Here is a 13508-nt window from a genome sequence, read left to right as displayed (position 1 = left end):
CTCTTCAGCTCTTCACACACCCCTCCAACTTAGCCCCAGCCTTTCACCTAGACTGCTTCCCAATGCTTCCTGCCCACCTGTGCTTCAGGTCATAGCTGAAGACCACCTCTACTGCCCCAGAGCCCTGCCACCACTTGCCCATGCCCCAAGGTCAAGCTTGCCCCTCCCACAGCTGCCTGTCCTTAACTCCACTGTGCAGAAGGCTCATTTCATCCATTGTCCTCACCAGACCTTGAAGGCAGGAATTACATCTTATTCACTGGTGTGTCTGTCCACCATAGACCAAATATTTCTTAAAATAGTGGAATATGCTAACATTGAGAGGAAAAAGCCAGAGGCATTGGACAGTTTTATTGAAGCGGAACACTTTTCCCACAATGCAAATGGTGTCTGGCACAGGCTGTGTGGCTGGCTGCTCTCTGACCACAAGGCCCCGTCACCAGGTCAGGACAGATGAACACCTGTTCACTCCGGAATATACCCTGGCATTGAGCTGCAGCCCGCGTGGCTCTGGGCTGATCCGGATCAGGCTCTCTGGAATGTCTGCTTGCACACTTGGCCCTCGCAGAACATCTCCTAGGGGCCAGGAGGGAGGGGAGAAGATAACTTGGCGTGGGGTCTACTATTATTCGCAGCCCTCTGACACCAAATATGTGGGGCTTTTTTCTTCCCGACACCAAACATGTCCTGTCCTTTCCAACCCCCTTCTCCAACTCTTGACACCAACTGCTGTCCAGTAAGTCGACTCAGTTCTGACACTAACAACCCAGAGTGAATGCAGAGCCCACAGGTTAGGGGTTCCCTGCCCCCACTTCAGATGACAATTGCAAGTCCCAGGACACCTCTACTTCTGACCAACCAGTGACAAATTGGGGTTCCCATGGCTCCCTCTTCAAATTCAATAATTTGCTAGAATGGCTCACAGAACTCAGGAGCACACTTCAAATACAGGCACAGGTAGGTGTTTGATAAAGGCTGTGCCTCAGGAGCAGCCCACTGGAGCAGATGCAAGGAGAAGGTACAGGGCGGGGGCAAGGGGGGCAGTATGTGGAGAGCCCACGCCCTCCCCAGGAGTTCCGCCCTCCCAGCACTTCAATGTTTCCACCAACCCGGAAGCTCTCTGAACCCCTTCATTTAGGGGGTTTTATGGAGGTTTCATTACATAGGCACAATTGATTGCTTGAATCATCATTAGCTATTGATGAATAACTCAATTTTCAGCCTCCCTCCTCCTCCTGGAGGTCGGGAGCTAGACTGAAAGTTCATACCCTACTATCATGCCTTGATTGTTCTGGTGATCGGGACCCCTGTTCTAGGGGGTCCCCATTCACCAGTCATCTCATTAGCATACAGAAGACACTCGTGTTGCCCTGGAGATTCCAAAGGTTTTAGGAACCGGGTACAAAGACCGAATGTTTATTTTTATTATATCACAGAATGGAAGAATTGTCCTGTGATCCTCAGAGCAAGGGTCTGCTTGGGCAGAGCTCCTGGAAATGCCCAAGGAGGACTTTGGACATTTAGGCGATTTGAACATTACTCCTTACAGCCAACTAACCTGAATTCTCAAACATATTTGTATCTTCTTTGTGACACTATATTATGTTTTTGTGAAGGCGAGTTTCCTACTTTGTTCTTACTGTCGGAAAATTGAGAGCTTTGTCAATCCAGAATCAAAATGTCTTCAGTGCCTTTGCAATCGAAGCCTCCCCAGAGGCTCCAAGACCACCACCAACGTCAAGATTAGCTCTCTAATTCTGTTTGCACAGGTTTCACCGAGATTTCACACGTGCGTTCAGGTGAACAAGGCGTAGAGTTGAAGGCACACATTCTGGTCAGACCCAGATGTGAGTCTCCCCTGTGCGGCCTCGGGGAATTTCTAAGCCTCAATCTCTCGATCTGTAAAAACAGTGTCCCTTCCACGGGACTGTCTTGAGGACTAAGTCAGATGATCCGCTCAGAGGACCTACCACAGTAATTGGAAACAAAATCATAACTTGAAAAATGTAAGCATCGTAACCTACACGGCAGGAAGGAATTCTCATTGAAAAAGCTAGCATTAAGCCTTGAGGTACAATATCATACCTTCAAGATTATATTTAGAAATATTGCATTAGGTTGAGCTATAATTTGCATGTTCAGGAAGGGCTCGTGGGAGCATGGGACTTTGGTACCCATTTTGGAAGTGAGTAAAGCAACAAAGTTGCACGAGGCAAGAATGTGTGGCCTGGGACCACAGGGACCCCCTCTGTGAATTCTTCCCAAGGGAGTAAGACGTGGAGGAAAAAGCTCTATGCGCACAAATTTAAGCAACAGCAGGAAATGCCCTGAAATACAATACTTCCGGACATCTGTAAGAAAATGTTTTACTAAAGTGAGATTTCTTTAACCCAATGGAATGTTAAGCGGCCATTTTGCTACCTTATTATATGTATTCAATTAATATATAACTTCAACAGGAAAATTATTTAGAAACCTGGAATATGCTTTTATATGAAATGAAAAGGCCGACTATTCTGACGGAGACTGGAAGATAACACACCAAGTAGAAAGGGTTGGAATAATGGAATTGCTGGTCGTGGCTTCCCATTTAACATTTTCTTCAATATTATGTCACCTTACTAAAAATAAGAACAGTGTGGCAAGTACCAGGTGGAGCTTGTCGCCTTCAATCCAATGGGTCCAGCCTCTGTTCTTCTTTTCCCCCTTCTGGACACAGGTGAGTCTGTCATTGTCCCAGGTGACCAAGCTCTGTGCGATGGAAGGGAGAAACCTTAGCTTGTTCTGGCAGGATCCTCGCGTATTCCTAAGTAGAATGCCAATTAACGTGCCCAGTGAAGAGCTCATGTTATTACTTCAACTTTTACCTTGCATTTTCTGTTATCCAGCCCTTTGGTATCTTCATCAAATTCTTCTCCAACTTTAAATTGAACAAGGTAGTTCCTTAGGCTGCTGTACGTGTGGATGGTGAAAGAATCCCCACTTTGCTCAATCACTTTCTGTGGCTTCAGCATCTTGGCTATCTTACGAGTGGCAAAGTCAATACCTTAAAAATAATAATGATAATAATAATAATAATAATAAGAAGAAGAAGAAGAAGAAGAAGAAATCTCAACTTTCACTTGAGATGTAAAAGCGAAGAACTTGGCAACTAACTTCAAAATCACTGCATTTGATTGCTAGTATTTCTTTTACATTGTCAATGTCATCTGTCACCGCGATTGGATCTATAAAGAAAGCTATCCCAGCAAATCTCCATCCAGAGGCTGATTACAAAGGTTCAACAGCTGCCCCGGCTGCTGTGGCTCAGTGGATTGAGCGCCAGCCTACCAACCAAAAGGTCGCAGGTTCAATTTCCAGTCAGGGCACATGCCTGGGTTGCGGGCTAATTTTTCTCCCCCTCTCTTTCTCCCTCCCTTCCACTCTCTCTAAAAATAAATACAGGAAATCTTTTTTTTTAAAAAAAAGGTTCAACAGCTTTCAGAAAAGACTCACTAGGCAGCTATGTGTCGCAGGTTGTGCCTCAGGTGATGGATTTGAAGCCGGGCACAGCAGAAGCCGTTCTCAGAATCCCTGCCAGAGGCTGACAAGGGGACAGGAGAGCGGAGGGGACGGGGCTCAGGCCCCTAACCCAGCCTTGATGACAGCAACTCTGCCTTTTTCTGCTTTATGTATTTACCCTTCAGATAAAGACAGAATGTGAACAGTTTCTGAACAACCACTGGGGGGAAACACCCTCAAAAACTGCTGCAATCATTTAGGAATCTTGAATAAGCTTTAAAAAAGAGTCACACACAAAACCATGAAACACGGAGACCAGGGTTTTAGTGTAGAAAGTAGATTTGAATCCCATTGCTTATTTATTAGCTGTGAACACATTCTGTGGCTAGAGATTGTCAATGGCTCTCCCTGTCCTTCAGCAATTTATAATCAAGAAGGAAGGAGAGACAGAGTAATCTATATCTCCCTTTTTTTAAAGGATTTTATTTATTTATTTTTAGAGATAGGGGAAGGGAAGGAGAAAGAGAGGAGGAGAAACATCAATATGTGGTTGCCTCTTGTGCACCCTCTTCTGGGCACCTGGCCTGCAACCCAGGCATGTGCCCTGAGTGGGAATAGAACCAGTGACCCTTTGGTTTTCAGGCCACTGCTCAATCCACTGAGCTACACCAGCCAAGGCTAAATCTCCCTTTCAGAAGAGAATCATAAATGAGTGGATCAAAAAACTGGTACATTTACACAATGGAATACTATGCAGCAGCCAAGAAAGAAGGAGCTCCCACCTTTCACGACAGTGTGGATGGAACTGGAGAGCATTGTGCTAAGTGAAATAAGCCCGGCAGTGAAAGACAAATACCCTATGATCTCACCTGTAAGTGGAACCTAATCAACAAAACAAGCAAGCAAAATAGAACCAGAGACATGGAAATAAAGAACAAACTGACAGTGACCAGAGGGGAGGCGGGAGGGGGGTGACAGGGGAAAGAAGAGGAAGGGTTAAGTCAAGGGAACACATATAAAGGATCTGTGGACAAGGACAATAGGGAGGGGGGTGAGGATTGAAAGTGGGAGGTGAGGGGTGGGTAGGGCAGGGGAGAGCAATGGGGGGGGGGAAAATGGGGACAACTGTAATTGAACAACAATGAAAAGAAAAAGAAGAAGAAAATTGGCTCCCATCAAAGGAAAATGGAAAACAATCTTCTTGAACCTAAGGACACTTTGATTATTTGAGTTCCGTGCTATAAATCCCTCTATATGCCATACGCTGATTTTAAAATGAATCTGAATGTAAGACATTGAATAATTCATGAAGCACTTGCTTAACTAAAATATTTAACTGGGACAAAGACTTCAAGCTCTGTTTTCGGCTAAAAGGAACCTATCGCCTGGTTGTACCTTCCTCCCATCAAATGAACAAGATAAAGACTTTCTGGTTTTTATTTCAGGAGCTATCTTTATTCCCCTGAAACATAAGCCTGTGTGTTTAGAAAAAGCATGTTTTAGTTCACTGTGTAAAGTCATAAGACATGGCTTAGGTCAGAGAGAATGCTAGCTCACAAAATGTGCTTAATTCAAACAACTGAATGGAAAAGGAGCTTTCATTTTTTAAATAAAAATAGGATTTGTTGTGTATTTTCTACCAAAGTCTCCTTGTAAATTTTTTTTTGGTAATTTTTTATTGTGGTAAAATACACACATTTTACCATTTTACCCATTTTTAAGCATACAATTCAGTGGCTTTGTACAGTCACAATGTTATCCAACCATCGACATTATTCATTTCCAGAGTCTTTTCATTATTCCAAGCAGAAACTGCGTCCCTGATAGGGTTCAGGACACAGTACCTTAAAACACGGCACCAGGCATAGTGAAATCTATCTCAGTGGGCTGAGGGCAGGAGAGATGGAAAGAAGAGGCTGCCCACTCCGGTCTGGTAGTTAATTGAGGTTATTAAGGGGAACTTACACGCGAAACATGTCTTAGGCAAGATGAAATCTTAGCAAGTGCCGAAATACCACATAGGGTAAAGGCGGGGACGGTCACAAGGACCAGTACCTAAACGCTGCCAGGCTCGGGAAGTTACATTACATGCCTGACTGGGTCGGGACCACACCGGTTCCAGGGCAGGAGGCGAGGGAGGGGCGCTGGTTTTTGTCAGGATGAACACTGGGTACGACCAGACAGTCTCGAAGGGGGTTGCAGAGACTGACCTCTTTCTGGCCTGGCCCAGCGTGCCGGACAGACGTTGGCCATGACATGAGACAGTCTCTCTCCCGCACTCCCCCTCCCGTCTGTACCGGGATGAACAGAAGTCAGGAGACAACTCTAGGTTCTTACCAGCCTAGAAATGGTGCCAGAAGAATCTACATAATCTAGCCCTTATTTTCCACGAGTTTTCCCATATATGTACTTTCCTATTATTTGTCACCCTGGAAATGGAAAGTCCTTTTGTCTTGTCGCTTCTCTACAAAATCATTACTCTTTGCTAAATGCTGTACAAGCTCAAGTTCCGAGTACTCCTTTGCAGTACTCATTGCTGAGTACTCCTCCTGAGTGTATGCAGCATGCGTGTTAAGCTTCTGTTTGTCTGTCTCTTGTTAGTCTGTCCTTTGCTGGTCTAATCTATGGGGCCCGGGGCAAAGAAACAGATGGGTAGAGGGAAAAGTTTTTCTCTTCCTTACAAGGTTTTGTGTCAATATACATCAGATTTCACCTGAGAAGTTCCAGACTTCCCTACTCAGTGTGAGAAAGGGAAGGGAGGAGAACCCTACGACAGGCTCAGAGATCTTAAAAACACACCGGGGCCCCAGAACTGTACATTTCAAAATGGTTAAAATGACCAATTTTACGTTATACATATTTTACCACAGTAAAAAATTGCACTCCCATCTTAACTTACAGATGGGGAAACCGAAGCCCCGTGTCAGATCGAAAGAGACGGAGCTAGAGTCGTCCCCAGGCCCCCATACCCCGGGCAGCTCTGGCTCATCTGTCAAAAGTGCCACCGACTGGCGTCTTTTAGTGAAAAGCACGCGGCACAAAGTAGGTGCTCAGACCCCCCAAGTCTAGAGAATGAGACCACGGGCGGGACAAACTCTGCCTGGGGATCCGTAAGGAAGGACGGCTTCTACCGTCAGAGCGGGAAAACATTCTCCAGTCCCCCCGGGAGGCAAGGACCTTGGTCAGGCCCCCCTGCCCACGCCACACCCCCGGCCTGACTCAGTGGTCCCTCCGCTCACTAAGCACTCGGGGCAGCGGGACAGGCAGACAGAAGCGACCCTTCTAGGCACCGACCGACACCCCCTCCGGGCTAGAACAGCGAGGAGGGGGAAGAGGCCTCTAAGGGTTTCTTGACACCCCCGAAGTCCTCGAGGGAAGAAGTGGAAGTCAGAAAACGAAAGACTTCAAACCCGGTTCTGAATCCAGCGGCCACGGTCCCCTGGGGGCGGGGCGGGGCGGGGCGCTCCTGCACGGGCTGGCTGCGGCTGGGAGCTCTGCATGCAGTGTCCTGGAGAAGCCCCGGGAGACGCTGGTGCTGCCGGCCCGGACCTCCCTGGGGGCGCCCCTGCGCTCAAGGGATCCGGGGCCCGGCTGCCCAGAGCCCCGCGTTAAAGGGGGCTGCGGGCAGACGGCCACCTGCGGAGGGGCTTCGGCAGGGCGACCACGCACGTGGCCGAAGCCCCTTCGTGTCCCTGGGACCCCCCCGCGAGGCATCCCACGCCAGCTGCCCCTCCACCTGGTTAGAATCCACGCTGGGACAGGAGTGCTGGCCGCCGGGCGGGTAGAGGGTCAGTGGAGGGGACAAGAGGAGGGTGGAGTGGGGGGCGAGGCAAGGTCAGGGGGATCATGGGCCCGGCGAGGTGACAGGGAGTTGGCGGAGATGGAAGGATGGGGAACAGACGGATGCACACGCGGACTGGCAGACAGACTGGGGTGGTGGACCGACGAGCAGACGGAGGACTAGGGGACAGGAGAGACAGCAGGACAGGGGGACGAGCAACCAGGGAATGAGTGGACGGGCAGGTGGAGGGGGGGACGCAGGACAGACTGGGGAACCGGCAGACGGACGCGTGGGGGGACCAACACGCGGAAAGAAGAGGCAGGGGCGTGGCCGCCCCGGGAAATAGACTGACAAGCCCTCGTCCTGACCCCAGACAGGCGCTAGCACCCGCAGCCCCTCCACCGCCCCTCCGCCTACCTAGGGCCAGCATGTAGCCCTCGAAGTTGTCGCTGGTGAGGAGGTTCCAGGTGCCGCTGAGGTCGGTGGGCATGGCGGGGCTGGAGCGACAAGGGGGGCGCGCAGTGAGCACCGCTTGCTCGGCCCTAAGTGCGGGGCCTGGGAGGCGGGACCAGGCGGCCCGCGAGGGGCGGAGCCTTGGGGGTGCCCTCGACACTCCAGCAGAGAAGCCCATTCCCTCCTGGCTTCCTTCGCTATGGCCCTGGGAAGCTCCTGTTCTCCTTGGGGCTGCCTCCTCCTCTGGCTGCAAACGTGTGCGTACCCAGGCTGTGTTGGGGGCCACACTTTTTTCTCTGCCTGCAGGCTAAGGACCAAGGGATCGCCTTCAAGCTCATGGCATTCATTTCTGTGTCCGCTGCAAACAATGTATTAACAAACCCACCTCCGGTGATCTCAGTAAATACGGGGTTGTTTTTCTTATCTATCAAGCCGTCCTGGGCTAAGTGATTGCTGGTCACGATTTGGCAACTCCATGTCATGGAAGTGGCATCTCTGTGATTCTGTGGCCTTACCTCACTATCATGAGCTGGCCGCTGGGTCTGCAGTCAGGACATCCTCATTCAAGGTGGGAATCGGGAGGGAAAGCAGCACCCAACATTGTCACTTCAGGTTTTTCTTTACACTCATTAGCCAAAGCTGTGTCCTATGCCACTTCCAACTGCAAGGGAATCTGGGGGCTCTAGTGTCTAGATTTAGTAGAGAAAGGCAAAAGAGAAAGAGTTTGGGAATGTGGAGTAACTTGAAACATTAGCCACAAACACTATTTGTCAATGTACAGGCCACCTCCGAGATGTACGTATTAATTTCTGACCCCTCTCATGAGCTCTAGACTCAAATATAGTAACAGCCAAGATGTATTAAGTACTCTGTGTATTATCATTTGGCACAAACTCCTACTTCTCCAATAGTTACCTTATTATCTCCATTTGACAGAGACAAAATCAGACAAAGAGAAGGTTAAGTAACTTGCTGAAGGTAATGTAGCTGGTGGACGAGTCTGGATCCAAACCCAGGCGGCCTGGCTCCTGAACTGGCTCTTGAACTGGCTCTTACTGCCTACTTGATGTCTCCACTAGGATGCCTTAAAGGCGTCTCAAACTGAACACATCCAGGGCAGAAAGCCTGGAACAAAAGTATTCCCCACCTTCCCTCATCGCTGTCCACTGCACCACTAGTCGCCTGGTTGCTCAAGCCAAAACCCAGTGCATGGGGTGGACTGCTCCCTTCTCTGCTCACCTGTTTCCAGTCCATCAACAAGACTTGTTGGTTCTACCATCCTAACCCAAGCCTCGTCTGTCACATCTTGCCTCCTCCCTGGACTTGCTGCTTGGGCTCTAATCTCGCCAAACCATCCTCCATACTGCAGCCAGGGCAGTTTCTGAGCAATGTAATTCAGATCTTATCACATCCCGGTTTGAAGCCCTTCAGTATTGTCCCATTTTTCTTTTTGCTTTTCTTTTTTTTTTAAGATTTTATATATTTATTTTTAGAGAGAGTGGAAGGGAGGGAGAGAGGGAGAGAAACACCGATGCAAGAGAAAAACATCAATTGGTTGCCTCTCATAAGCGCCCCAGCTGGGCACCAAACTGGCAACCCAGACATGTCCCTGATAGGTAATCAAACCAGTGACCTTTTGCATTGCAGGACAATGCCCAACCAACTGAGCCACATGAGTCAAGGCATGATTTTTATTTTTACTTTTTTGAGAGAGGGGAAAGGAGGAAGAAAGAGAGAGGGAGAGAAACATCGATTGGCTGCCTTTCATGTGCGCCTGACTGGGGACTGAACCTGCAGCCCAGGCACATGCCGCAACCGGGCATCAAGCCAGTGGCCTTTCAGTTGGCGAAATGATGCCCATCCAACTGAGCCACCCCAGCCAGGGCCCATTTTTCTTAAATGGAAATTCGCACTCTGCCATGGTTTGGCTTCTGGATTCTTTACCGACAGCAGTAGTACATTCTGACTCGGGACCTCCACTCACACCAGTTTTGTTGTGGCCGTGGTTCTGTGCAGAGGTCAAACCCTGTCCTTTTTCAGGGTCTCTATATGATGCTCTTTCTTCCTGGGATGTTTTTCTCCTGGTTTTCGCATGGTTGGCTCCTTTGGCATCCAGTTGCAAAGTTACCATCAGGGGTACAATCTTTTCTAATAATGCTCTCCACAGAGAGGAGCGTCCCCTGAATACCCTGGCCTCTTTCCAAATGCTCACTTCCTGCTCATGGAGGTGGGATGAGTTACCTGGGGGAGGGCGACGAGGACGACCACTTCCCTGGTCTCCCTAAGGCAGAAGGAGTGCTCAGAAACTTCTACCGCTGAAACTGCAAAAGTTCCAGGAAAGCCCAAATGAGTTGCTTGCCATTGATCCACTTTTATCAACCTGGCAGTGAACCTATCAAACATTTAAACACAGGGTATTTCTTTTTTTTTCTTCTCCCCTTTTAACATGGACTTGGGGGTGCATCTGTCTCACAGACCCAGACTTCCCTCCCGTAGGCTGCTCCAAAGTCTAGACTGGGGGAATTAGTGTATAAGTTACTACTGCCCCCCACCCCAATGTAGTGGGTGAAAAATAACAGAAACCATTCATCTGCTCCCAACTCTGTGATGCGGGCAGGGTTCACAGGAGAAAGCTCATCTCGGCTGCACGAGGCATCAGTTGGGGTAACTTGAGTCCAGTTTGGAGGGCCGGGAGATTGAGCCACTTCCCAAATGGCTAGATCTCCTGGCTGGTACACTGGTGCTGGCTGCCCTTATCTGGGTGCCCAGCCAGGCTGGTGGGCAGTGGGCCAGGTTCCTTTTCACACGGGCCTCACCGTGGGCTGCTGGGCTCTCTCGCAGCACGTGCGACTGGCTGGGCTCTGAGGGAGTGTCCCAGGAGCAGCAGGAAGATGCTGTACCACCTTTTCTGACCTAGTCTCAGAAGTCATGTAACATCACTTCTACCAGAATCATAGACCTGCTCAGGTCCAAAGGGAAGGGACCTCGTCTCTCGATGTCACATTGTAGGCATAGCAAGTGGATGGGGCCCTCAGAAAAGCCACCTTTGCAAACACCTAGCCTCCTTCACCCTCACACTGTTAGGACTTCCAACCCAGACCTGATCAGTGGTGAAGGTGCCATCTTAGTTCTCCATGTGCTGCTTTTTCCACCTTAGTTTCCAGTTGGTTTAGAACTTGGACAGAGAAAGATTTGGATCTCTTCAAAAATCTCTAAACATCACCTTTTCCGAACAGCCTCTGATATACTTCCAATATACATTTACGCTGTATCACAACTCTGCTCACTACCCTCATCATTAACGTAATCCTTAAGTGCCTTTTTTGGTTTGTTTGTTGACTACCTTTTCATTGAAATTTCAAGGGCGGAGACCATGCTCATCTCCTTCACCACCACAGCATCCCCAGAGCCTGCCACGGCACTTGGCGAGGGTTCGATGAAAGTTTGCTAAATGAATGGCTAACACTTTTTTTTTTTAATCGATTTATTTGAGAGGGAGGGGAAGAGAGAGAAAAAGAGGAAAGGAAACACTGATGTGAGAAGGAAACATCAATCAGTTGCCTCTTGAACATGCCCTGAATGAGGACGAAGCCTGCAACCCAGGCACGTGCCCTCCCCAGGAATCGAACTGGTAACTCTTTGCTTTGTGAGACGACGCCCAACCAATGAAGCCACACCAGCCAGGGCTACCACTTTTTCTAAAGGAGAAATGCCATTTTTATTGAGGAAACAGAGGCTTGCCTTACATGGCGTTGCCTTGCCTTGCTCAGAATGAGAATGCTGATTCTCATAACTAGAAGACATTGACTCCTTTGGTGGACTCCGAGAGGCTGTTTCCAAAGCCTGGACTTGGCTGTCGCTTGCCACTTAATGGGCACAGAACTATGAACTCTGACCAGATTGCTGGAGCATGAAGCCTGTTTAAATCCCAGGCAAACAGGAAATGGAGAAATCATACTTACTTCCTGCCCTTAAAATCTTATTGTTCTAGATCTTGGCCTGAAAATGGAAGTCACGGAAATAACTAATAATGACTTTAGCATTTGTGCTGGTTGGTATAATGGAAATAACTAATAACAATTCTAGCATTTCTGCCAGCCTGGGCAGGGCCCATCCAGTAGCAACAGGGTTGAGTTTCAGTTCAAATACCATAACTGGGACTTGCCCACGGGATGAGGAGCCATTTTTCTCCTTTACAATTCTAAGATCTCTCTTCTAGACAAGAACAAAATTTTCTCTGAGAAGAAAAGAAGGGAGACCCTGGCTGGTGTGGCTCAGTGGACTGAGGGCTGGCCTGCAAGGTCACCAGTTCAATTCCCTGTTGGGGCACGTGCCTGGGTTGCCGGCCAGGTCTCCAGCTGGGGGTGTGCAAGGGGCAACCGACTAATGTTTCTCTCCCTCTCTCCCTTCCTTCCCCTCTCTCTGAAAATAAATAAATATTTTTTTTTAAAGAAAAAGAAAAGAAGGGAGAACTTTGGCCCAATTCGAGCCCTGTCTCCCCTTCCATCTGATACCAGCAAAGCAACATGAGATGAAATAACATGACAGGCAGAGGGTCCTGAACCGGTACAGACACTGCTCCTTCTGGACAGGAACGGGTGAGAACTGACAAGGGGGGTTCTGTCGGGGAACCACTTGTCTGTCACTTGATGGAGCCTGATGTTCGTCCAGCAAAGAATGGTGTGGACACTGTGGTGACCCCCACGCCATCCGTGCCTGCCCTGCCCAGTACTGGGAAGCAGTGTCACCGAGGAGCCCGGCCCAGTTCCAGGGGTGAGGGCTGGAGTCGTGGAAGGCTTAGGCAATCACAGAAATCCTATCTCCTTTGCCGCTGGTTGATTTTAGGGACTAGGAGGTTCAAAGGAATTTGAACCAGACAACAACATATGAGAAATTTGATGGGGCTGCTGAGAAAGATGCTTGACTTTAACCGAGCCTTTCTCCACTTCTGAACACAAAGAAGGAAGACTTGCCACCAGTGACCGTCCTACAAAGCAAGGGGCACCAGATGCAGAACGCTGTGACCGGCAGAGTAGGGAGATGAAAAGAACGGGGGTCCTTGTGACACTGTTGATTCACTGTCCCCGTGAACCCTGAGTCCGGCCTGCCCTCTGTCTCTACTTCGGGTATAAATGTCCTTATTGTTTAAAACACTTGGAGTTGAGCTTCCTGCTTCTTGCAGTGGAAAACATCCTGATGTAGACGGTAAAATCAAGGTACGCATGTCCCTTTAAGCAACTTGTTTGCCTTTTCCAACCTGACTGAGGGCATAAGCTAACTATGGTTTGCTGCTGAGCATACTTAACTTGCTGAAGGTCCTTAACAAATGTTAAGTGAAATGCTTACACTTCATGAGTACTGTGCTTCCAGTGGGAACAGTGTGGCGGGAAACGGGTCTGCTGTGGAGACACTGACACTTTTAGCTGCACTATTAGGCAGCCTGGGATTGCAGGAAAATTTGGGCCCCGAGAATGCACCCTGAAGAAGACGAGTTAGGACTGCGCTTCCATGAGCTGGGACGGACAAAGACTACCAGGCCCCGTGGCCTCCCTCCTCTGTTCTGCATCACAGAGGGGAAAATGCTGGCGGGGCCACCAAAATCTCACTGATTTCCCGCAAAGCTGTTTTTCTTGAGATCCTGAAGCAGATTGAATAGGGCCACATGATTTTTCTTTCATCCTCACCCGAGGATGTGTTTATGGATTTTAGAGAGAGAGGAAGGAACAGAGAAACATCCACGTGAGAGAGAATCATCAATCAGCTGCCTCCTGTA

General features: G+C 49.0%; 1 protein-coding gene across 1 annotated transcript; it reads right to left on the bottom strand.

Moving 5' to 3' along the window:
• Positions 1-336: 336 nt before the first annotated feature.
• Positions 337-7832, bottom strand: RBP7 (retinol binding protein 7). Its single transcript, XM_024554861.3, has 4 exons — positions 7700-7832; positions 2868-3046; positions 2650-2751; positions 337-576 (listed from the first exon to the last, which is right to left on the bottom strand). Exons 1-4 carry the CDS (start codon positions 7770-7772, stop codon positions 526-528), a joined length of 405 nt encoding a protein of 134 aa, XP_024410629.1. The 5' UTR covers positions 7773-7832; the 3' UTR covers positions 337-525.
• Between the last annotated feature and the right edge of the window lie 5676 nt (positions 7833-13508).

Source organism: Desmodus rotundus, chromosome 3 (genome assembly GCF_022682495.2).
Source record: "Desmodus rotundus isolate HL8 chromosome 3, HLdesRot8A.1, whole genome shotgun sequence".
Taxonomy (NCBI): Eukaryota; Metazoa; Chordata; class Mammalia; order Chiroptera; family Phyllostomidae; genus Desmodus; species Desmodus rotundus.
Note: the sequence above shows the minus strand (reverse complement) of the source record. Positions and strands in the feature narration are given on the sequence as shown.